This window comes from Elephas maximus, chromosome 21 (assembly GCF_024166365.1).
Source record: "Elephas maximus indicus isolate mEleMax1 chromosome 21, mEleMax1 primary haplotype, whole genome shotgun sequence".
NCBI lineage: Eukaryota > Metazoa > Chordata > Mammalia > Proboscidea > Elephantidae > Elephas > Elephas maximus.
The window spans coordinates 16,538,702-16,561,034 of record NC_064839.1 but is presented as its reverse complement, the minus strand read 5'-3'; the positions used below and the strand labels follow the sequence as shown (position 1 = coordinate 16,561,034).

General features: G+C 42.4%; 1 protein-coding gene across 3 annotated transcripts in view; it reads right to left on the bottom strand.

Annotated features, from left to right (window-relative positions):
• The window catches only part of WTIP (WT1 interacting protein), a 33,657-nt gene that overhangs the window by 7,088 nt on the left and 4,236 nt on the right, over positions 1–22,333 (bottom strand). For 2 of the 3 annotated variants that reach the window (XM_049863713.1, XM_049863715.1), the window contains 5 exons: positions 19,926–20,027; positions 1,844–1,911; positions 1,620–1,682; positions 1,337–1,467; positions 493–544 (listed from right to left, as the gene is read on the bottom strand). In XM_049863713.1, the coding sequence (XP_049719670.1) occupies positions 493–544; positions 1,337–1,467; positions 1,620–1,682; positions 1,844–1,911; positions 19,926–20,027 (416 nt within the window). Of the gene's footprint in view, positions 1–492; positions 545–1,336; positions 1,535–1,619; positions 1,683–1,843; positions 1,912–19,925; positions 20,028–22,333 lie in introns of those variants that run through there. The other variant, XR_007514566.1, reaches the window with a different exon arrangement.

Below are 22,333 nucleotides of genomic sequence, written 5' to 3'. Positions count from 1 at the left end.
GTGTCACGGAGAGCCGTCGCTGGTGTGAATGTGGGTGAGCATGTGTGTACATGTTATTTTCACTTCTTTGGAGTCAGGAAAGACCACTGCTGGTCCTGCTTCCCCAGGCATACCAGCCTGGGATGAAGCTGGCACACAGGATGACCCAGTGCCTGCGAGAGCCACACCACCCAGGGCTCTCTCCTGCACAATCCGCCTCCTTTTGTCTCCCCCACAATCCTCAGCCTGCAGAGCCAACCAGACCTGGGGAGCAGCCTCTACGTCAATGGAGAATGGAGCTGAGAGCGGCAGTGGGCAGCCAAGCAGTGGGGGCCACCGTTTCCCTCTAACACCTGCCAGGGGACAACACTCAGTCCTCAGCCCTGAGGAAAATGGGGCAGGAGCATTCCTCATCCCTCCCACTGGCTCCAGACCTGGGGCAGACCTGGGCAGGATTGGGCAGATACCGTGCTGGACCAGGCACCTGCCCATCTCCAGGTGAGTGGTTCCTACCTGTGCAGGGAGGATAGGACGGGCACAGGAAGCACATTTTGGTGCAAAAACCCTGGAGGAATAAAGGAAACCAGAAGTCACCAGCTGAGTGACCAGAGGACAAGGGCACAAGGCCATGTCCACCCACAGTAGTCCCATGAAACAGCCCAAGCATCAAGCCCTCTTTCCCTTGAGGTCAGAGCAGCTTCTGCCATGCCTTCTCAGCACTGGCCTTCGATCTGGCTTCACAACTTACCTCCACCCCATCATCTTTTCCAGAATGGCTTCGGCTTCTCTGCCCTCTCTCTCATGCTTCCTGTGAGTTTCCTGCCCCCTAATGAGACCCCTGCAAAGCCTGGCTCCAACCTGAGCACCAGAGGGCTATGCCCCATCACCAACCCCATGCACAGGACAAGAACTCTGACAACCCTGGAGCCACAACAAGTGAGAATGGCTTGGCTGCCCACATGGGTAACAGGCAGGAGAAAGGCTCTGCAGAGGCCCCAAGCCCTCAACCCAGGTGGAAGAGGCCTTGCCTGGCCCTGGGAGCAGAGGGATGGATGCTGGGAGGGCAGCTAGTAGAGTCCCTACCACTGCGAGATGGGGAGCATGCAAGAAAAAGAGAAAGGAGAAGAAAGAAGTGGCTGGTGGCTGAACCAGCTGAGAGAGAGCTCAAGGCAGAGATGCGTGCCCTGCCCCAACCACAGAGGTATCACAGGGGAAGACCAGAAGTGCCTCCATTTGTGCTTCCTAGAAACTACGAAGAACGCAAGGGTATGGGCAGGCAGGTTGGCCAGAAAAATGCTTCAAGAGGAGGAGAGGAGTCAGCAAGGGTCCCACCTGCTCCACAGTGCCAGCTACTCACGTGTGATAGTCTCTGACACAGTAGATGTTGTTCTCCACATCCACGGTGAAGGGCACCCCGTCCAGGCACTCGTTACACACAGAGCACCGGAAGCAGCCTGGGTGGTAGGACTTCCCAAGGGCCTGGAGGATCTGAGGGTGGGAGGCACTGAAGGGTCAATGCAGGTGGAAGAGGCTCTGGGCTGAGCCCCTGGCAGGTCTGGAACAGGTGAAAGGATGGGGTCCTCAGACTCCACCCAGGTCAGAGGGGTAGTGGCTCCAGGAGGCTGGGGGTAGGTTCTCACCATCTCCATGATGAGGTGTCCGCACACACTACATTTGTCAGCCGTTTGCTGGAACCCGGAGTACTGAAAGGGGACAGAAGATCCAGGATGTCAGATGACAAAGGGCCACTGATTTCCCAGCCAGCATCTGCCTTCTGCCCTCAGGTATCCACGTGAATCGGAAGGAAGGACCCGCACCTCGGGCCCCCCTCGTGGCACAAGTCAGGGGCACACCTCTGACTCACCAGAAAGTCCTCCTGGCAGTATACTTTCTCACCCACATTGTAGAATGCCTTCCCTCGAAGTCGTCTCCCTGAAAGAAGGGGATCAAAATGGCGGTCACTGGGCTGCTGGAGACCAGGATGGGGGTTCCCTGCTTCCACTTCTCAGCACCCTCCTCCAGCAGATAAGCAGTGGGATTACAGGTGAATTTTTAAATTTCCCTTCAAGGCTGTATTGTTATAATAACAATATTTCAGAAAAAAATTAAACAGAATCCGTTGTTGTCTGAACTACTGTAAAAGGCTGTCAAAGCAAATGTATGAAGAACTATTTTTCAAATGTAAATTGCTCTTTTGATTAATCAAAATACATTCACCTCAAGTTTGGCTGAATTCAGAGTAGATTTTTAAGGATGAATGTTCTTAGTCCACGAACACTGGAAGTACAACTTTTATCATCTGAAGAAGCCTAATATTAAAAAGTGAGGCAGCGGTGGTTCTCGCCTTCCACGCAAGAGACCCCGGGTGGATTCCTCCCCAGTACACCTCATATGCAGCTATCACCCATCTGTCGGTGGAGGCTTGTGTCTTGCTGTAATGCTGAACAGGTTTCAGCAGAGCTTCCAGACTAAGACAGACTAGGAAGAAGGACCTTACAATCTACTTTTGAAAATCAGCCAATGAAAACCCCATGGATCACAACTGTCCAATTTGCAACTGATCACGGGGATGATGCAGGACTGAGCGGCATTTCATTCCACTGTGCATGGGGTTGCCGTGCGTCAAGGGCCAACTCCACCAGCAGCCACAATATTAAAGAGGTATTCCTCTCAAAACAACAGCAACACCAGATGGAGCAGCGAGCTGTTCGGGGCATTCCCATTAGAGTCAAGAGAAAGATAAGAATGCAAAACTAGGAATAAGAGGGAACTTCCTCAACCTAATAAATGGCATCTATGAAAAATCTACAACTAACATCCTACTTAGTGGTGAAATATTAAATGTTTCCCCCCTAAGATTCAACATTATACTATAGGTTCTAGACTGTGCAATAAGACAGATAAATAAAAGGCATAAAAATTGGAAAGGAAGAAGTAAAAAACTATCTTTAATCATAGATGACATGATTTTGTTATGCAGAAAATCACAACCCAAAAACAAAAAAAAACTAAATCCACTGCTGTGGAGTCAATTTCAACTCATAGTGACCCTACAGAACAGAGCTGAACTGCCCCGTAGGGTTTCCCAGGCCGCAAATCTTTATAGAAGCAGACTGCCCCATCTTTCTCCCACATAGCAGCTGGTGGGTTCAAACCGCTGACCTTTTTGTTAGCAGCCGAACACTTTAACCACTGCGCCACCAGGGCTCCCTAGAAAATCACAAGGAATCTAGGAAAAAAAAAAAAAACTACTAGAACTAATAGGTGAGTTTGGCAAGGTTGCAAGATATAAGGTCAGCATATAAAAACCAACTGTATTTCTTTAAACCAGCAATAAACAACTAGAAAATGAATTTAGAATTTTTACAATTGCATTTATAATAGCATCCAAAAGAAAAAAAAAATATTCAGGGATAAATTTAGTGAAAGATGTGTAAGACCATATCCAGAAAACTACCAAACTTTGCTGAGAGAAAAAGACGACCTACACAGATATACTGTTGTTGGCAGACTCCATGGGGTCACTCCCATTTCTGTACATCTTACAAGCAGGGGACTCGCAGCTTTCATTTCAGTCTATCTCTTCAAGGGTGTTTGTAGAGCAAACTTCCTTGGAAGACAAAGATAATTATCTCCCTCTAGAGCAATGAGTAGGTTTATTTGCTGAATCTCTCCTTCTAGGACAAGGATCTGAGAGGTTTGCTGGCAACCCACTGTAAAAGACTAAGGTTCCCCAAGCACAGGATTCCTCAGTTGTGACATACAGCCCCTGCACGTGCTGCATTCACCTGGGCCGATCTGCATCACCCCTGTGAGACTTTCGGGACAAGAGAAACTGATGCAAACATGGCACTCAGGACGCTTACACTGCCGTGAGTCTCTAAGCTAGGAGGCTCATGTCTTCAGTCACCATCCATGAAACTGCAGCAGGTTAATTCTCAGCTGGCAAGTAGGCTGAAATCTCAGACCTGCACAAGAATGTTCATAGCACAACCCAGTATCTATGAGTTAAAAGGATAAATTGTGGGATATTCATAAACAAGTGATCTACAGATACATGCGAAATCCCAACAAAAGCATGCTCAGCAAAAGAAACTGCAAAAATTACAAAAGAAATTACAAAACAATACATACTATGTGACTGCATTTATATAAAGTTATATAACAGACAAAACTAATCTACGGTGGTAGAAATCAGAACAATGGCTGCTAGTGGGCAGGTGTGGTGGGAAAGCCATGAGGGTTACCTGAGAAAGGGCAAAACGGAGAAGTTCCTGGGGCATTTAAATTTTTCTATGTCTTGTTAGGGGTGTGAATTGCATGAATTTATACATTTGTGAAAACTCTTTGAACTGTACACTTCAGGCCTGTTCACTGTACTGTTTGTAAATTATATTCAATTTAAGAAAAAAAAAAGAGAGACCTGGGACATCTTGTGCCAGAGGTAAAGAATTGCTGAAAGAAGGATAGGGACATGTCAAAAGGGCTGAATAAGCAAATCTTACAACGGGCTGTATGGCATGATTAACCCCAGACCTAAATTCAAACTCCATTTTGAATTAAGCTGCAACTAGGTTTGAAGCCTGCCTCTGCCATTCTTCAAAGCCAATTTGGTCCCTTGTAAAAATTTTGACTGTGATACAAAGAGTACAGAGATCTGGGCCTTAGCTTATGTAAATCTTGCTAACTTAACTGTTCTCAGGCAATTCATAGAGAGAATGCCTAGGCTCAAACTCACTCATCCTAGCTAGATGGCCATGTTTACATTTTGAAAGACTTCAGGTTGGAGTTGATCTAATCTCCTTCCTGACCAATAACAACTTTTACATTTCAAGGACTTTGACTAAGGTGACTGTCTTAGTTATCTAGGGCTGCTTTAACAAAAATACCACAAGTGGATGGCTTTAACAAAGAGAAATTTATTTTCTCACAGCCTAGTAGGTTACAAGTCCAAATTCAGGGTGTCAGCTCCGGGGGAATGCTTTCTCTCTGTGTCGGCTCTAGAGGAAGGTCCTTGTCCTCAATCTTCCCCTGGTTGAGGAGCTTCTCAGGTGCAGGGACTCCATGTCAAAGGATGCACTCTGCTCCTGGTGATGCTCTCTTGGCGGTATGAGGTCCCCAACTCTCTGCTTGCTTCCCTTTACTTTTATCTCTTGAGAGATAAAGGGTGGTGCAGGCCACACCCCAGAGAAACTCCCTTTACATTGGATCAGGGATGCGACCTGGTAAGAGTGTTACAATCTCACTCTAATCCTTTTAATGTAGCATTACAATCACAAAACGGAGGGTAACCACAGAATACTGGGAATCATGGCCTAACCAAGTTGATACACACATGTTTGGGGGGACATAATTCAATCCATGCCAGTGAGCTGACCTACAATCAATCACTAAACCCTCATGTCAAGAACGTTTACAAAACTGAGTCCAGAACAACTAGATGGTGCCCAGCTATCACCACCGATTGCTCTGACAGGTTTCAAAACAGAAGGTCCCAGACAGAGCAGGAGAAAAATGTAGAACGAAATTCAAACTCACAAAAAAAAAAAAGACCAGACTTCCCCAAGAATACGGCCCCCGGACACACTTTTAACTTGGTACTGAAGTCACTCCTGAAGTTCACCCTTCCGTGAAAGATTAGACAAGCCTATAAAAGAAACAGTAACAGGTGTAGTTAAACCATGTATACGAGACTAAATGGGCACACCAGCCCAAAGGAAAGATGAGAAGGCAGGAAGGGACAGGAAAACTGGATGAATAAAAATGGGGAACCCGAGGTTTGAGAAAGGGAGTGTTGATACATTGCAGGGTTGGCGACCAATGTCACAAAACAATCCGTGTATTGTTTAATGAGAAACAATTTGCTCTGTAAACCTTAACCTAAAACACAATTAAAAAAAAAGAACCTGTACACAGCTTGCTTTAGAAATATTGCTTTAGTCAATTTGTATTGGGAAATAAGAAACTAATGTTGGGCTATAAATTGATGTTCGGAAAGTTTGTAGTTTGACAACCCCTTGTAAATCTTCCTTCCTTCCCCTGCACCACCCCTCCTTGATGTAAAACCTTTTGCCTTTGTTGCTCTGCCTAATAAATACCTCACTGCTCTCCCTGAAAGTTGGAACACACGCTGCAGCCTCTTGTTTGAGTGCCTTGTGTTTCTCCATTTTGCAAAATGCCTTTATTTTTCATCCTTCAATAAAATCCTTTGGTTTTTATTTCTAGCAAAGTGTAAGCCTGGAGTTTAAGACATTTTGGCACCCAGCGTGGGCCTGAAGGTGATTTTACCTCTCCAATAACCAGGACAGTGAGAAGTCGGAGGCTTGGCACCCAAATAGGCCTCTTGGGCCTGTATGCTTTCACGGGACCCTGGGAGTTGCAGCAGGTAAATGCCTCTTGGGTCCAAGCCCTGCTTACTTTGCACAGAGGCTCCCCAACTCTTGTTAAAGGATTTGTATTCCTCTTTCTTTTCTGTTCTTTTAAACGGAGTATAAGTTCCTTTGGTTTTAGCTACCTCACGGTCATTGGTTACAGACCTCAGAACCTTGAAAAGCCACATTCCAAAGCCTAGCTAGTAGTACTTTGTCAGGGATATTAGCTGGTTCTGAGAAACTAAAAGCTCTGATCATTGTTTAAAAAGCTTCCAAAGCTAACCTTAGGATGCCTTTGGGAATATGGGAAATGCCAAATCTAAGAGCAATTCTGAGCCTCCTCTGGGAACTCCTGCTTACTTTATGAATAAGCATTATGGTTCTTCGTCATGTTTATTTTTGTCTGCTTGGCAAGACTTAACCTGAGACAGTTTGGATGTGTGGCCACTTTGGGGAACTTTTGAACTTTCTCAGTTAAATTTTCTGCACAGCAAGTTAGAGAAAAAGGGATCCCAGATTAAGAAATTTCAATGGAATGTTTTTTGTGATTGGAATTTCGAGGTCTGTAAAAGACATCAGCACAATAAAATAATTTCTCTGCAAAAATCTGTTTCCAAATTGTCTAATCAGAATAAAGAATTGCAGAATACAATTTCTGAATTGAGCAAAATAAAAAAATTAGAAAGGCAGAGCACTGTTACGCTTACAACCTCCACTGCAGTGCCTCTGCCCTCCCTCCCCCGCCAACAGCCTCTTCTCTGTTTCCTCCTCTGCTTCTTTGTCCCTCTGAAAACTTTCTGTCTGAACTACCTTTCTTCTCAGAAGAAGCTACTACAGATTCAAAGCCAGAAAACATAAGACCAAAGATTCCAAAACTAGACAGATCAAAGTCGAGAAGCCCTATTCCTGAATGCCTTTAAAATTCACCTTGCAGAATCTGGAATAGGCACCAGAGAAAATCCAAAGAACACTGTTATTTCTTTCATTCCTTGGACACATACCAAACTGCCAAAGATTTTCTAAATTTACATGAGGATCCTCATAAATTCGCTAAATGATTCAAGGTCCTTATTGATGCTTATCAGCCAGATTGGCTGATTTGTATCCATTAGTCCATATGTAAATTGGCCCTAGGGAAGCCAAACTGTGGCTAAAAAAAAAGTTAGAATGTGCTAAATGGAAAGATCCCTGAAGTTATTTAGCTTTGAATACAGCCAAAATGGCAGAAACCCTTCTCACACGAGCCCGAGCTAAGGGTAATGATTTACATGAAGCAATCAATCCTTAAGGCCTTTCCTCTGACAACTGACTGGACAAAAGTTTATTCTTGTATACAAGGCAAAGATGAAAATGCCTATGATTATCAATTCCGATTATTCCAGAAGTTGTTGGAACACTCTGGGTTGAACTTTTCAGATGAGGGAATGAAGGAGCCCCTTAATGCAATATTTATTTCTGGCTTCAAACCTAAAATTTCAGCATTAGTAAAAAGACATCGTTTTGACTGGAAGGCTGCTCCCACTATGGAATTGGTTACATTAGCCCATGAGCTTAACCAAACTTTAGAAACAAAGCAGGCTGTGCAGGCTAACAAATTAAATAAATTAATGTCCCTTCAGTTACAGCAGCTGCAAGGGCCCACTCAGAAAAAGTTTTAAACCCTCCAGTGGACCTAAAACTTGTCCCTGCCACTATTGCAAAAAATCTGGCCACTGAAAAAATGAATTTTTTAAATTGAAGAATAAACAAAGTTTCCACCCCAACCATTCCTTCATCTCTTGATTCAGAATGAAGGGGCTCCAGGGACAAAACAGGGACTTTTCCTACGGTAGCTCTAAACCCTCTAGGAGAAACAACTATATACATTAATGGGGAACCTTGTCAATTTTTAATTGATACATGAGCTACGCTCTCAGTGATTAATCCCACGTGCCTACAAAAGACCCTGCCCTGGAGTATGAAAACTTCTAAAATCGTGGGAGTTACTAATAAAAAGAAAAAACATTATATCATTCTCACCCTGTGCCTAACTCTCTTGGCCCAAGAGAGGATTTACATCCGTTTTAACTAAATTCTGAAGCTCCTGTTGATTTAACAAGGAGAGATATTTTATCTAAATGGAATTGCCATTTACAATTTAATGAAAAGGAGGAAATATTACTAATCTTACCTGACACTAAGAATTTATAGATGACATTCAAAAGAAAGAGGCTATCTGCCACATACAAGGCCTTACTATGCCTCTTCAAAATTCTGTTCCAAAAGACATTTTTCCCCCTGAAGTTGTTTCTCAGGTCCCCAAAACTTTGTGGGCCATGAGTTCTACAGGTGTTGGCAGAGTTCTGTCCACTGAACCTATTAAAATTCAAGTGGACACCTCTAAGCCCTTGCCCAAGATTCCCCAGTACCCACTCAAATGAGAAGCAAAGGAAGGAATAACTCCTATAATACAGCATTTTCTTTCTAAAGGTGTAATCGTTCCTACACCAGTCCTTGTAACACTCCTAACCCTCCAGTTAAAAACCTCATGGTTCAGATTGGCAGTTTGTTCAGGACTTACATGAAATAAACTGCATTGTTAGTCCTAGGTACCCCATTGTCCCTAATCCCCATCTATTACTTTCCAACGTTCCCCATGATGCAGTATTCTTTACAGTTATAGACCTTTGTAGTGTATTTTTTCAGCATTCCTGTCGAACCCAAAAGTCAATATCTGTTCATTGTTACTTGGGAAAATCAACAATTTACTTGGAATGTTATGCCTCAGGCTTTCACAGAGGCTCCCAGTTATTTTTCTCAAAATTTGCATGCAGATTTGCAACCTCTGCAATTTCCAAATAAATCTACCTTGTTACAATATGTAGATGATTTGCTTATGTGTTCCACCTCTCAGCAGGCTTGCCTGGAGGTCAGCAGAGCCTTGCTAAAACATTTAGCCCTTGGTGGATATAAAGTTTTCAAGAAAGAAACTGCAATTAGGTCAGCCTTCTGTCAAATACTTAGGTCATTTAATCTCTGCAGAAGGCGTTTCTATTGATCCCAAAAGAAGCTATTGCAGCTTTTCCTTTGCCTAAAACAAATAATTAAGAGGCTTTCTAGGACTTTTATGGTTATAGCTAAGGCTGGATTCCTAACTTTTCTCTCATGGCACAGCCTTTATATAAATACTCAAAAACCTCTGAACCTGATCCATTCTGTATTACCCTGAAAGATTATGAAGTGATAACTAAAACAAGCTCTGATTAACATGCCCACTTTGAAATTCCCTATCGTTGGGACTCTGCACTTCTTGTACATGAAGTTTCCAGTAATGCACATTCTTACACAGAAACACGGGGGACAGAATAGGCCTGTGGATTGCTATAGCCTGCAGCTGGACTCTATGGCCAGACCCTACCCCCCTTGCCTTAGGATGGTGGCCACTATAGCAAAAATGGAAAAAACTGCAGATTTAGTTTTGAGGAACCTTTTAAATATGTATGTACCCCACGCTGTATCTGCATTGCTTAATTCTGCTTTAACCCAATATCTGGCTACCAGCAGACTCACTTCTTATGAGGTCCTTCTCCTGGTAGCCTCTAACATTAAATTACATATGGTAGCTACTTGAAACCCAGCTACCCTTCTCCCTGGAACCATGATGGCACAGTGGTTAAGAGATGCGGCTGCTAACCAAAAGGCAGGCAGTTCGAATCTACCAACCATTCCTTGGAAATCCTATAGGGCAGTTCTACTCTGTCCTATAGGATCGCTATGAGTTAGAATTGATGCAACGGCAACAGCAACAAATACCCTTCTTCCTACAGCTGATAAAGATGACTGTCCTTCCCATGACTGTTTAGTTTAGACTTAACCAAGGAGCTTCTGACTCCTCATAGCGATTTAAAAAAACTCCTTTGACAAGCCCTGCTATTACGTTATTTGTAGACGGCTCTTATTTGAAACCAACTCCTAGCTCTCAGTATCAGGCTGGTCACAGTGTTACAATTTCTACTGAAGCCCTTGAAAGCCAGCCTCTCAGTATCAGGCTGGTCACAGTGTTACAACTTCTACTGAAGCCCTTGAAAGCCAGCCTCTCCCTAAGGCCACCTAAACTCAACAAGCTGAACTTACTGCTCTTCCCAGAGCATGTAAACTTGCCAAAGGAAAGTCTTAACTATTTTTACAGAGTGCAAATATGCATTTGGAGTTAATCATGATCTTGCACTAGTATGGAAACAAAGAGATTTTTTTAACCTCTTCTGGTTACGTTACTAAAAGTGAGGCTTTAGTAGCAGATCTATTTGATGCCTAGTTGCTCCCTTCTGAAATCACTGTAATTAAAATACAAGCACAGCAGCCAAAGGAAGTGCCCCAAATTGGGGAAATAATCTTGCTGATGCAGCTCTAAACAAGCTGCTTCCTGAGTTATTGTTGCCCCGGTTTTAGCAAAAAAGTGTGTAGAGGGGCCTTTGGAAGAACCTAAAGAGAACTATTTTCATGAAACAACTAGTACATTTGCACCCACCAAGAGAACCTTTTAAAAAACATCAGCAATTGGCTTGATCTAATGAAACTGAAACATGGAAAAAGTCAGGCTGTTATCAAGACCCTGACACTAAGCTATTGTTAGGACTTAATGCCAAAATTATTCTTCCTAAACTTTTACACATCTGAGGACTCCACATAAGAATACTCATCTGGGGAGAGATAAAATGATTGAAGTTTTAAAGAAATACAGGTGGGGAAAATTTTCTGAGGCAGCTGTGCATGTGGCCACCCGCTGCTCTATCTGTCCCCATTATAATCCTGGGAAACTTAAGACTTCCCCTGGACAATACCCTTTGCCTTCTAGGCCTATGCTCAAATGGCAGTTAGCTTTTATTCAGCTTCCACCTTTGAATGGCTATAAATATGTGTTAGTAATGATTTGTAAATTTTCACATTGGGTAGAAGCTTTTCCCTGCACATGGGCCGCTACTTCTTTTGTAGCAAAGAAGCTCCTGGAAAACATAATACCTACTTGGGGAGCACCAAAAATTCTTTGCAGTGGTTGGAGAGCTCATTTCACTGGACAAATTATTCAAGAACAATGCCAAGTTTTCCCCATATAACAGAGGTTAACTGTCCTTATCACCCACAGTCCTCTGGGCTTGTAGGAAGAACTAATGGTATAATAAAAACTCAACTGCTAAGCTTTCTGAGTCCTTAGGTTTGTCTTGGACTAAAGTCTTCCCTTTAAATTTTAGAAGCACTCCTTTCAGATCTTATAAACATACTCCTTATGAAATAGTCACTGGAAGGCCCATGATCCTTGTCTACATTGCCTCTACCAACCCTAATTTAGTACAGCCTGAATTATTAAAATATTGTCAATCTTTAATTCAATACTCTAAGAAATATATTTCACAAATTAAAGTGGCATTGGAGAAGCAGAAACCTGGTTCTCCTCCCCTAGTTAATATTACGCCATAAGATTATGTTTATTGGAAAAGGCACCAACTAAAATGTTCTTTGGAACCCCACTGGAAGGAGACTTATCTTGTCCTTTTAACTAACCCATGTGCAGCTACACTAGAAGCAATTAACTGTTGGATTCATTTATCACAGTTAAAGAAAGCTAAAGCACCTATTTGGACTTGCCAGCCAGTCAGAGATTTGAAACTCAGACTGAAGCAGTGCCCCAATGACCAGAAGCATGCAGCTTCAAAGCCAAGCCACTGACTTCAAAATCGCAGAGCAAGATTACATGCAAGTTGCTGAAATCTATGAACTCTGGTTCTTAACTGTTGGTATTTTAATACCCTTAACTATTTTCGCTCACTTGTGGAACTATTTCTTAGCAGCTTTAGTAATTATTGGATGGCTTTAATTTTAACCCACGAGTTAAATCTTTTTTATTCCTTATACCAGTAAATGAAATTGTAACACTTGTTTAATGCTTATACCTTTTGAATCAGTTTTATTTTACCTACTTGGGTTCATCTCTCAGTGAATTGCTAGAAAAAGGGTGTGCTTTTTACTCATTAATTTTTGTTTGCTTTAATATATTACTTTAGTTAACCTTTTCTCCATTATGAAGTTTATAGCAATTTTCCTTTCTGTTATAACCATCACTGATGCCTAGAAAGACAATGCCTTTATCTAATTAGCTCAATCATTTGCCAGCACCAGCAATTTAACAGCATGTTGAGTATGTCACTCTGTCCCACGGTCCACATAGGATCATACTGATCTAAAGCTGTGCCAATTTTAGATATAAGTTCAGGCCTTCCTTTACTACTAATTTTGAAAAAACATTTAAATAAGCTATCTGTGTCAAATTATGCCTACCCCCAGAATTATTCTCTTATCCAGCAGCTCCCTGCTTTATTCTTACCTGTGCCTAATCAGAATGTATTACTTCTTCTGCACATTGTGACCTTTTCATTAACGATGCTCAATAGTATAACTTAATAGCAGATAACTGTTTTAGAAATAATCTAAATCTCCAGTTTGTGCTCAACTCCAGAATTCCCTAGAATTCGAAGAATTATCCATTTGTGATGACTGACTAACTGCAGACTGGCTTTAGAGAGTCAAATCAATGCATTCCATTTCCTATATTCAAACCAGGGCAGGAATGCTATGCATCCCATCTGGATATGTCTTTTTATGTGGAGGATCGCTTATTTAAGAAATAAGTCCAACAACTCACCTTATACTTGGGCTTTGCAATGTTTAAATGGTTGGAACGTGACAGATTAATGTACCTTAAGGGACCTCAGGCATTCCCATGAGCATCCATTCATACAATGACAGCTTACTATAAAACGATGACATAAAAATTAATACTCATACAGAAGAGAGAACCCGTCATTTCACACAACCTTTTTTTCATAGCTAATTACCCAGGAGGGGGATGATCCTTCTTATGCACTACTATATGGTTTGGGATTGGGCAGTTAGAACTGCCTATTCACAATCTATCTGTCACTATGGCCCAAATTTCTGATAGTGTTGCTGAGGGAATGACAGCTCAACAAAAATCTTTAGAATCCTTGGTAAAAGGTGTGCTGGATGACAGAATTGCCTTAGAGTTTCCTTTAGCTCAGCAAGGAGAGGTTTGTGCTGTCACCAATACTTGTTGCTGCTTATGGATAAATACTTCTGGAGGAGAACAAGCCACCTCTAAAATATGCCAAAAGGCCTCCTGTTACACACCGTTGCTGCCATGATCATTCCTTCCTTCTTTGATATTTTTATCTGGTTACCCCAAAGCATCGAGTCTGGGACAATCCTTTCTGCTAGCCTGTCTCCTTTTTCTAATCATTGTAATTGTCATAATAGGGCTTGTTAAATGTATAATGCACTGTTTCCCATTGCCACAGCCAACCCTCAAGGCATATAGCCACGTGATGAATTATATATTTGGAAGAAAATACTGATTTTGCTGATGAAAAGGAAGTTTAGTTCTAGGATCAAACCCTTTTAAAATTGCCAAGGTGTTCCCCTAATATGGCTTTGTTTGCAACACTTACTCCAACCAGAGACTAATACACCCTGAAGACAAGATCTGAAACAATGGCAGGTGAAATCGGATGGTGCCCAGCTACTAGAATGTAGCATCTGAGAACTTAAAGGCTCATACAGAGCAGTCATCCCAGAGACTCCAAGACCTTGCAGAAGACAGGCAACTCCAACGTAGATAATACCTTAAGTGATCTGTGTCCCCTAGTGGCAGCTTGATCAAAAGGTGGAAAATAAGCAAACCTTAAAACTGGGGCTGCTTGGCAAGATTAAAATGGTTAATCCCAGACCTAAACTGAAATTCCATTTTGGATTAAGATGTGACTAGGTTTGAAGTCTGCCTCTGTCCTTCTACAAAGACGATTTGGCCTCTTGTAAAAGTTTTGACAGTTTGTGACACAAAGAGTGTAGAGATCCGGGCCTTAGCTTATGCAAATAATCTTGCTATCTCAACTGCTCTCAGACAATTCATTGAGTGAATGCCTAGAGTCTAATTCACTCCCTCCTAGCCAGATGAGCAATGCTTACATTTCAAAAGACTTCAAGTTGGAGTTGATCTAATCTCCTTCCTAACCAAATGGTCAACTTTTATATTTCAAGGACTTTGACTAATGTTCACCTGGCCTACAATCAATCACTAAACCCCCACATCAGGAATGTTACACATAACTCAAAAAGAAAGACCAGACTTGCTGGCCTGACAGAGACTGGAGAAACCCTGGTGAAAAATCCCTGGACACACTTTCAGGTCAGTAATAAAGTAACTCCTGAGGTTCACCCTTCAGCCAAAGATTGGACAGGCCCATAAAACAAAATGAGACTAAAGGGGCACACCAGCCCAGGGCAGGGACTAGGAAGCAGGAGGGAACAGAAAAGCTGGTAATAGAGAACCCAAGGTTGAGAAGGGAGAGTGTTGACATGTGGACGGGTTGTTAACCAATGTCATAGAACAATGTGTATATTGACTGTTTAATAAGAAACTAGTATGTTCTCTAAACCGTCATCTAAAGTACAATAAAAAATTTAAAAAAGAAAAAAAAGAATGTTATACGGCTTGCTCTAGAAATATTGTTTAGTCTATTTGTATCAGGAAATAAGAAATTAATGTCAGGCTAGAAACTAATGTTAGGAAAGTTTGTAGTTTGACAATCTATTGTAAATTTTCCTTCCTTTCCCTATACCCGTCCTTGATGTAAAATCATTTGCCTTTGTTGGTCTGCCTGATAAATACCTCACTGACCTGGTGGCACAGTGGTTAATAGCTTGGCTGCTACCCAAAAGATTGACAGTTTGAATCCACCAGCCACTCCATGGAAACCCTATGGAGCAGTTCTACTCTGTCCTATAGGGTCAGTATGAGTCGGAATCAACTCTATGTCAGTGGGTTTGCTCTCCCTGAAAGATGGAACACACACTGAAACCTCCGGTTTGAGTACCACGTGTTTCTCTATTTCATGAAATGCCTTTATTGTTCATCCTTCAATAAAATTCTTTTGCTTTTATTTCTAGCAAAGTGTAAGCCTGGCATTTCTCTAAGACAGGGCACTGGAGAAAACTTGAAGGGAACTTCATCTGGCCAAATTTGAGACAATGTGTGCATCAGAAAGAATAACGACAATATTGCAATACTTGGCATGAATAAAAGTCCACAATAAAAAAAGAAAAAATACATTTGCCCCACTGAAGTTTAAAACTATTTTTTATAAAAACCTTAAAAACATTCCCTGGGGAAATGCACCCTCAACACAGACCTCAATAAATGCCCAAAGACAGACTTCCACAATCAAAAATTATGAAACACGTGAGGAAACAAGGTACCATGACCAAGAGTGAACATGAACAATAACGAACAGAAGTCGGACTTCAAAAGACGTCAGATCTTGGCATAATTAGACACAGAATACAGAATGGGTACATTTAACATGCATATAACAGACATCCAAAACATGAGAAAAAAGCGAGAGATTATAAAAATGCAAAAATTCTTGGACAGGACATAAAGAGCAATAACTGTAAACAACAACAACAAAAAAAGATGATAAACTGGACTTCATTAGAACTTCCTTTCATTAAAAGACACCATTAAGAAAGCGACGAAGCAAGACACAGGTTGGGAAAAGGTATTCACAATACATATATCAAACCAAGGACTTTCATCCAGGCTATATAAAGAGCTCCTATAAATCAGTAAGAAAAAGTCAAACGAACTAATTTAAATACGGGCAAAATAATTCAACAGGCACTTTACAAAGGTATTCAAACGGTCAGTAAGCAGACGAGAAGGTGTAACCACTCATCAGGGAAATCAAATTAAAACCACATTAAGATAGTGCTCCACCCCATCAAAAAAAATGGCTAAAATGAAAAAGATTGACAATGCTAGGTGTTGGTGGGAATCAGGAAAAACTAGAACTCTCATACATTGCCAGTGCAGTTATAAACTGGTTCATCTACTCTGGTAAACTGCTTAGCAGTTCAACAAATGCTGTTATGGTTTGTTTTACTACTTTCTCTATACTGCCTTTAAATGAGTTTTTTTTTTTTTTCAATGTATTCGAATTTTGTTAATCCTTTCTTTAATGCTTGAAAACTTTTGTGAAAAAAAAATTCTTTCTTGTAGATATGCTTCTAAATTTATTTCTAAAAATTCCACGTTTTGCCTTACACTTCAAATCTTTAATCCACTTGGAACTAATTTCATTTTTTAAATATGGATAGCCAATTTTCCCAGAACCATCTGCAATACCACCTCTACTACCTACCAAGTTTCCAAGTATACATGGGTCTGTTTCTGGACTCTCCATTCTGTTTTACTACTCTATTTGTCTGTTTTTGCACCAATACCACATGAAATTAATTAATGTAACTCTACAATAGGTATTGATACCTGGTAGTGGAAGTTCCCCAACTTGCTCTTCTTCTTCTAGAGCACCTTCACTATTCTTGGCCCCTTGCTCACCCATTAAAAGCTTTAGAATTAGCTTGTCAAATTCATGAAAATCTACATAATTGAAATTGCAATTAATTCATAGATCAAATTTGAGAAGAACTGACGTTATCTACATTATTCAATCTACCTATCCGTGAACATGGTACATTTTCTTCTGTTAGTTGTACTGACTAGGACCTCTAGGATAATGTTCAATAGAAGACAGGATTGTAGGCATTATTGCCTTTTCCTCATTTTACAGTAATTTTTTCTCATATTTCACAATACAGTGTGATGTTAGAACAGATTTTTGGTAACCAAACTTTATTAGGCTTAGAAAGTTCCCTTCTTTTCCTAGTGTGCTAAGAATTTTCATTATGAATAAATGTTAAATTTTATTATTTTTTCTGCATCTATTGAGATGATTAGATTTTTTTCCTTTAATCTATTAACGCAATGAATTATGTTATTAAGTTTTCTAAAGTTAATCTACCCCTACTATTCTTTAGATAAATTCAACTTGGTCATGACGTATTATCTTGATTATACTCTGTTGAATTCAGTTCCAGAGAAAAAAAGAAGGGAGGAAATCAAATAAATAGCACAAGAAAAACTTCCAGAACTAGGGGCAAGTGTCCAGTTTGAAAAGGCTCTGTGAGCATCCAGCACAACCAATGACAAAAAGCCTACACCAAATATAAACAGAATATCCTAAGCTAGGCTGCTTCCTTGCATAACTTCAGGGCTGCCATTCTCATTGTATCTATGTAAATGGTGCCTCTGGAACTGTGCAATACACAGAAACTCCCAGAAGCTATAACGGAAACAGTATCCAGGATTTGTGAACATGACAGTCCTCTTCCTGAGAGTTACCAAAGAGAAAAAACAGATCACACACAAAAATGAGAATCAGAATGGCATCAGAATTTAACAGCAACACTAGCTGCTGGAAGATAAAACTATGACTTCAAATTTCTACATGAACATTATTTCCAACTTGGATTTCTATTCCCAAATAATAAATTAAGTGTGAGAATAGAATAAATGCATTTTAGACATACTAGAATTCAGAAAATTTACCTCCAATGTGTCCTTTCTTATATAACTACAATAAAATGATGAAATCCATGATGGAGACACTTTTGGTTCTTCACAGCATTGATTCCTCCCTTCTTCTCCCAATTTTGTTCAGTATCCAAGCTTACCTCACATAGCCTGGTATGCTTCAGGGAAACCTGACTTTACCCCATATCCAGGGGTAGACTCGATTAGTATAATTTCTCCTTCCTCACCACAATATTGGTTCAGGGACTCAGGCAAGTCAGTCAATCAAATCACGGCACTTTCCTCAGCCACAGATATTGGTTCAGGAAAGGATGTATGAGATAATTTGGGCCAGTGAGATACATGGAGAAGTTTTCTGGGTACTTTCTGAAAAAGTTTTCTTACTCCAAGACAGTGACCAGAAGAGATGCCCCATATTTCTCCAGACCAGTGGTGTGCCAGTGAAGTCTCAAGCTACCTTGGACATTTCATGAGAGGAGTTGCCCTAAGGATAAAGCCAAATCCAAGGAAAACCTGATGAAGGGAATCACAGGGCCTGAGCCATGAGATCAATCTCATCCTGAAGCAAACCCAATCTCTGGGCTCCCAGTTGACTGAGCAAAGAAATATTCTTTGCATTTAAGCCTCCTCTCTATTACCTGCCACTGAGGGCTTCTAGGTACTTGTGGCTCCAAGTCAGAGTGTATACAGAGGAAGGTGAACAATGAGTGCTCCAGTGGAGTTTAGGGGACAACTGGCTCAGAGTGGGGAGGGGCCAGGGGCTCCCGGTGGGAACTCAGGAGAATGCCTGATATAATGGAGCACTTGGGGAAAAAAAAGAAAAAAAAAAACAACTAAAGATACAATAAAGTAAGACAATACAAAGGGTAAATAAAGATGGGGGGATTAACTCCAGGAAAAGTAAGACTAGAAACAACGGGATGTAATTACAGTATGAGTCTTGGCTCCTCAGCGAATAATATTCACGTAGTCACAGTCAAGTATACTTGGTTTATTGACTTAACCAAAACTAGTGATATGACAACACTGGGAAGATGAAAGGGGGGAAGGAGCAGCAAAGGTAAGTAGATTATGTCTAAAATTGATTCATTGAAGAAACATCAGTGTATGCCTTCCTCTAAGAAAAGAAATTGGTGTACCTGGATGGCCCAAATGGTTAAGCGCTCAGCTACTAGCAGAAAAGTGGGTGGTTTGAATTCACCCAGAGGCGCCTCAGAAGACAGGCCTGGTGATCTGCTTCCGAAAGGTCACATCCTAGAAAACCCTACAGAGCCATTCTACTCTGCACACATGGGGTCACCGTGAATCAAAATCAACTCAGTGGCAACCAACAACAACAACACTAGAAGAAACTGCTAAAAATGTAATAAGTGACTGCCTCTGGGGAATGGAATTAGAAGTGGAAAGATAAGTCTCTTTTACAATAAGCTTTTCGGGGCTATTTGAGTTAAAGCTGCATTTATAAAATAAAATATTAAAATGTTTAGTGTAAATTAATAAAAGATGCCTGCTTAGGGGCAAGGTCTAAGAGAAAAACCAAGGAAAATCAAGAGCGCAGATTTATTGGGGTGGTTAGATTATAATTGCTTTTTTCTTTTTATAATTCTGTCCAAATTAAATGACATTTATAATTTATATCACTTATAAATTATAATTCATAGTGTGCATAAAATTAGAAGAAAAAATAAATGGAAAAAGAATTACAGGAAAAAGGAAGATTAGTCCCAAGTCCAGGAGGGTTGGAGGCCCCTCCCTGGCTCCAGATCTTTCCTCCCAAGCATCAAGGAGACACTGGTATCCCGCCCGGAAGAGGCTCCAAAGCTGAGGGCAGGGGCCAGCTGTTCCCTATGGCCAACAGCCAACGAAAAGCTCCTCGCTGGCTCCATGCCTCCCTCCCCAGGGCAACAGATCTCCCCAGGGGCTCTAGGTCTCCAAAGCAGGCCAGGTCCATAGGGGAAAGTCCCCAACTCATCTGCATGGGAAGACTGCAACCAGTCTCCACCTCCCAGCCTGGGCCAGAGCTAGATGGTCCATGTACCTGGGGCTTAGGTCTCTGTCCAAGATGCAAGTGGGCAGAGGGAGAAGTTACCTACCACAAGAGTCGCAGATGAAGCAGTCCGTGTGATACAGGCTCCCCATCGCCTGGCACGCCTGCCTTGCTCCGTAGATACCAAGCCCACACTTAATGCAAATGCCTATGGGAAAAGAGGTAGGAGAGAGCAGTGGTTAGCACCATGGACTGGGAGTCAGATGGACATGCATCCAACTCCGAGTTCTGATGCCGACCACCTTCTGACCTGGGCAGGTTAACTTGCCGAGGCCTCCAACGCTCAGTTAGTTACACAGGACTAACATGGGATAATTAGAGTCTGTTGCTGTTCTTTTGAGGAGTCAAAAAGCTTAGGAGAGCACCTGGCACTGAGTCAGAGCTGACACTGTCCTCACTATTGCCATTATTATAATAGATATACACCTAAAAAGTCATTCTAAGCCCCTTCACCTATGACCTGCTCTTGGACTATGGGAAAATCCTTTCTTCTATGAATCAAATCCTGTTCTGCAAAATAAAAACACACATTTTCTGATACAAAGAATTAAGATCACACAGGTACACTCCAGGACAGAATCACCAACCCTCCCCAGCCACTTTCTTCCCCTGTACCAGAACCAAAAACCACACCCATTGCCGTCGAGTTGATACCAACTCATAGTGACCCTACAGGACAGAGTAGAACTCCCCACAGGGTTTCCAAGGAGTGGCTGGTGGATTCAAACTGCCAACCTTTCGGTTAGCAGCCAAGCTCTTAACCACTGCACCACTAGGACTCTGTACCGTAAGGTCAGCTTACTCTCTTGTTCATTCAGCACACTGGCAGCGTACCAAAATCCTGGCACAGTTTAGGTTCTGGAGATTCTGCATGCAATGCATGAAACAAAGCCCCTACCCTCAAGGAGCCTGCATTCTAGTGGAGGGAGAGAGACGACAGCAGCTTAATAACATGTCAGGCGGAAATATGTGTATGGAGAAAAATAAAGCTGACATAATTGGGGTTGTTGGAGAAAGCTCCATTATAACAAGGTGATCTTTGAACAAAGGCCTAAAGAAATGAAGGAAGTTGGTATGCAGGTATCTGGGATTGTTTATGAAATCGGGGACCACCCCTGGCAGCACAAAGTGGGCAGCTCAGCAGGCGGGGGGCGGGGAGGGGGAGAGGGGAGGACACCAGCCATGGCAGGTGTCCCTGGCCAGCCCTCCTGAAGACCCAGACAGTGGGAAGCCAGCCAAGCCCTTTCACAGAGTTACACGGGTCTCCCACACCCCACACGACATGAAGACGGGCTCCCTCGGGGTCCTAAATTTTCCAGCTGCTCCAGGACATGGTGCCCTTATCCTTTTCCCCTTGCTTTCCACCAGATCCCCCTCCTTAACATAAAACCATGCTCAAGCCCCTCCCACTTTGAAACCCCTCCCTCCTTCACCAGCCACCCCATTCCTCCTTCCCTCATCCAAGAAAGACAGATTAGTCCACGCTTAGTCATCCTTAAGTGTCTAGTTCTACGAACTGTGAGTTCTGATCCTGCTAGAAGGCAGACCATCCCTCCTCTTTGGTTTCCAAAGTACAACCCACAACTGGCCTTCTGTTTCGTCTTCCTTCCCAGCTCTGTTGGATATTCACCAGCTCTGTCCTGACCCTCTCATGCCTCATGCTCCCCGGGAACAGCCAATTCAGACGCCCTCAAATCCACCCAGCAATGTAAAGGTGACCTGGCGGGTACCCAGGTGAATGAAGAGAGAGCTGGTGGCCACCAGAGGCTGCTGCCATACCTCGGCTCTGCTGACAGCTGCTTACTGGAGGGAAGCAGGCCCAGCATTGCTGGAGAGTCGAATTTTTCAAGAAAAGCTAGAAATCTAGATATATATGTGAAATTATTCCAAAATGAAACTAATTACTATCTTAAATGTTTTGAAAATGTAGGGGCAAACAAACGGAGTCTACAGATCTCCATGGGGGGGCAGCAAGCAGTCTCCCTGGGCAGTCCCCTCCTCTCCCAACTGTTCCCCTCTGCCCAGGGTTCCTACCACCAGCCCAGACCTCTCTCCTGAGACACAGACTCACCTCTCAGAAGGGCCCCAGCACACAACACCTGTATGTCCGCAATGGAGCTCTGGATTCCTCACAAGTTGCTCTTGCCTTCAGTTTTCCCCTAAGGAAACGGCCCTTTGATGGACCTAGGATCCAGGGAGTATCCAGGCCTAGCCTCTCTCCCTCACACCCAACTCAGAGTCTCAGCTCCTCAGCTCCCTGGTCTTGATTTCCTCCCTTCCCCTCATCCCCACTGGCCTGATCCAAAATATGACCGATTCTTGTCTGAACAACTCCTCTTAAACAGCCTTCTCACCGTGTCACGGCCTGGCCCCCAGTAACCCATCCCCTCAGCTGCAGCTGGACTTACCTTCTTAAAGTGCCAATGACTGACTCTCCCACCTTCACTCTTCTCC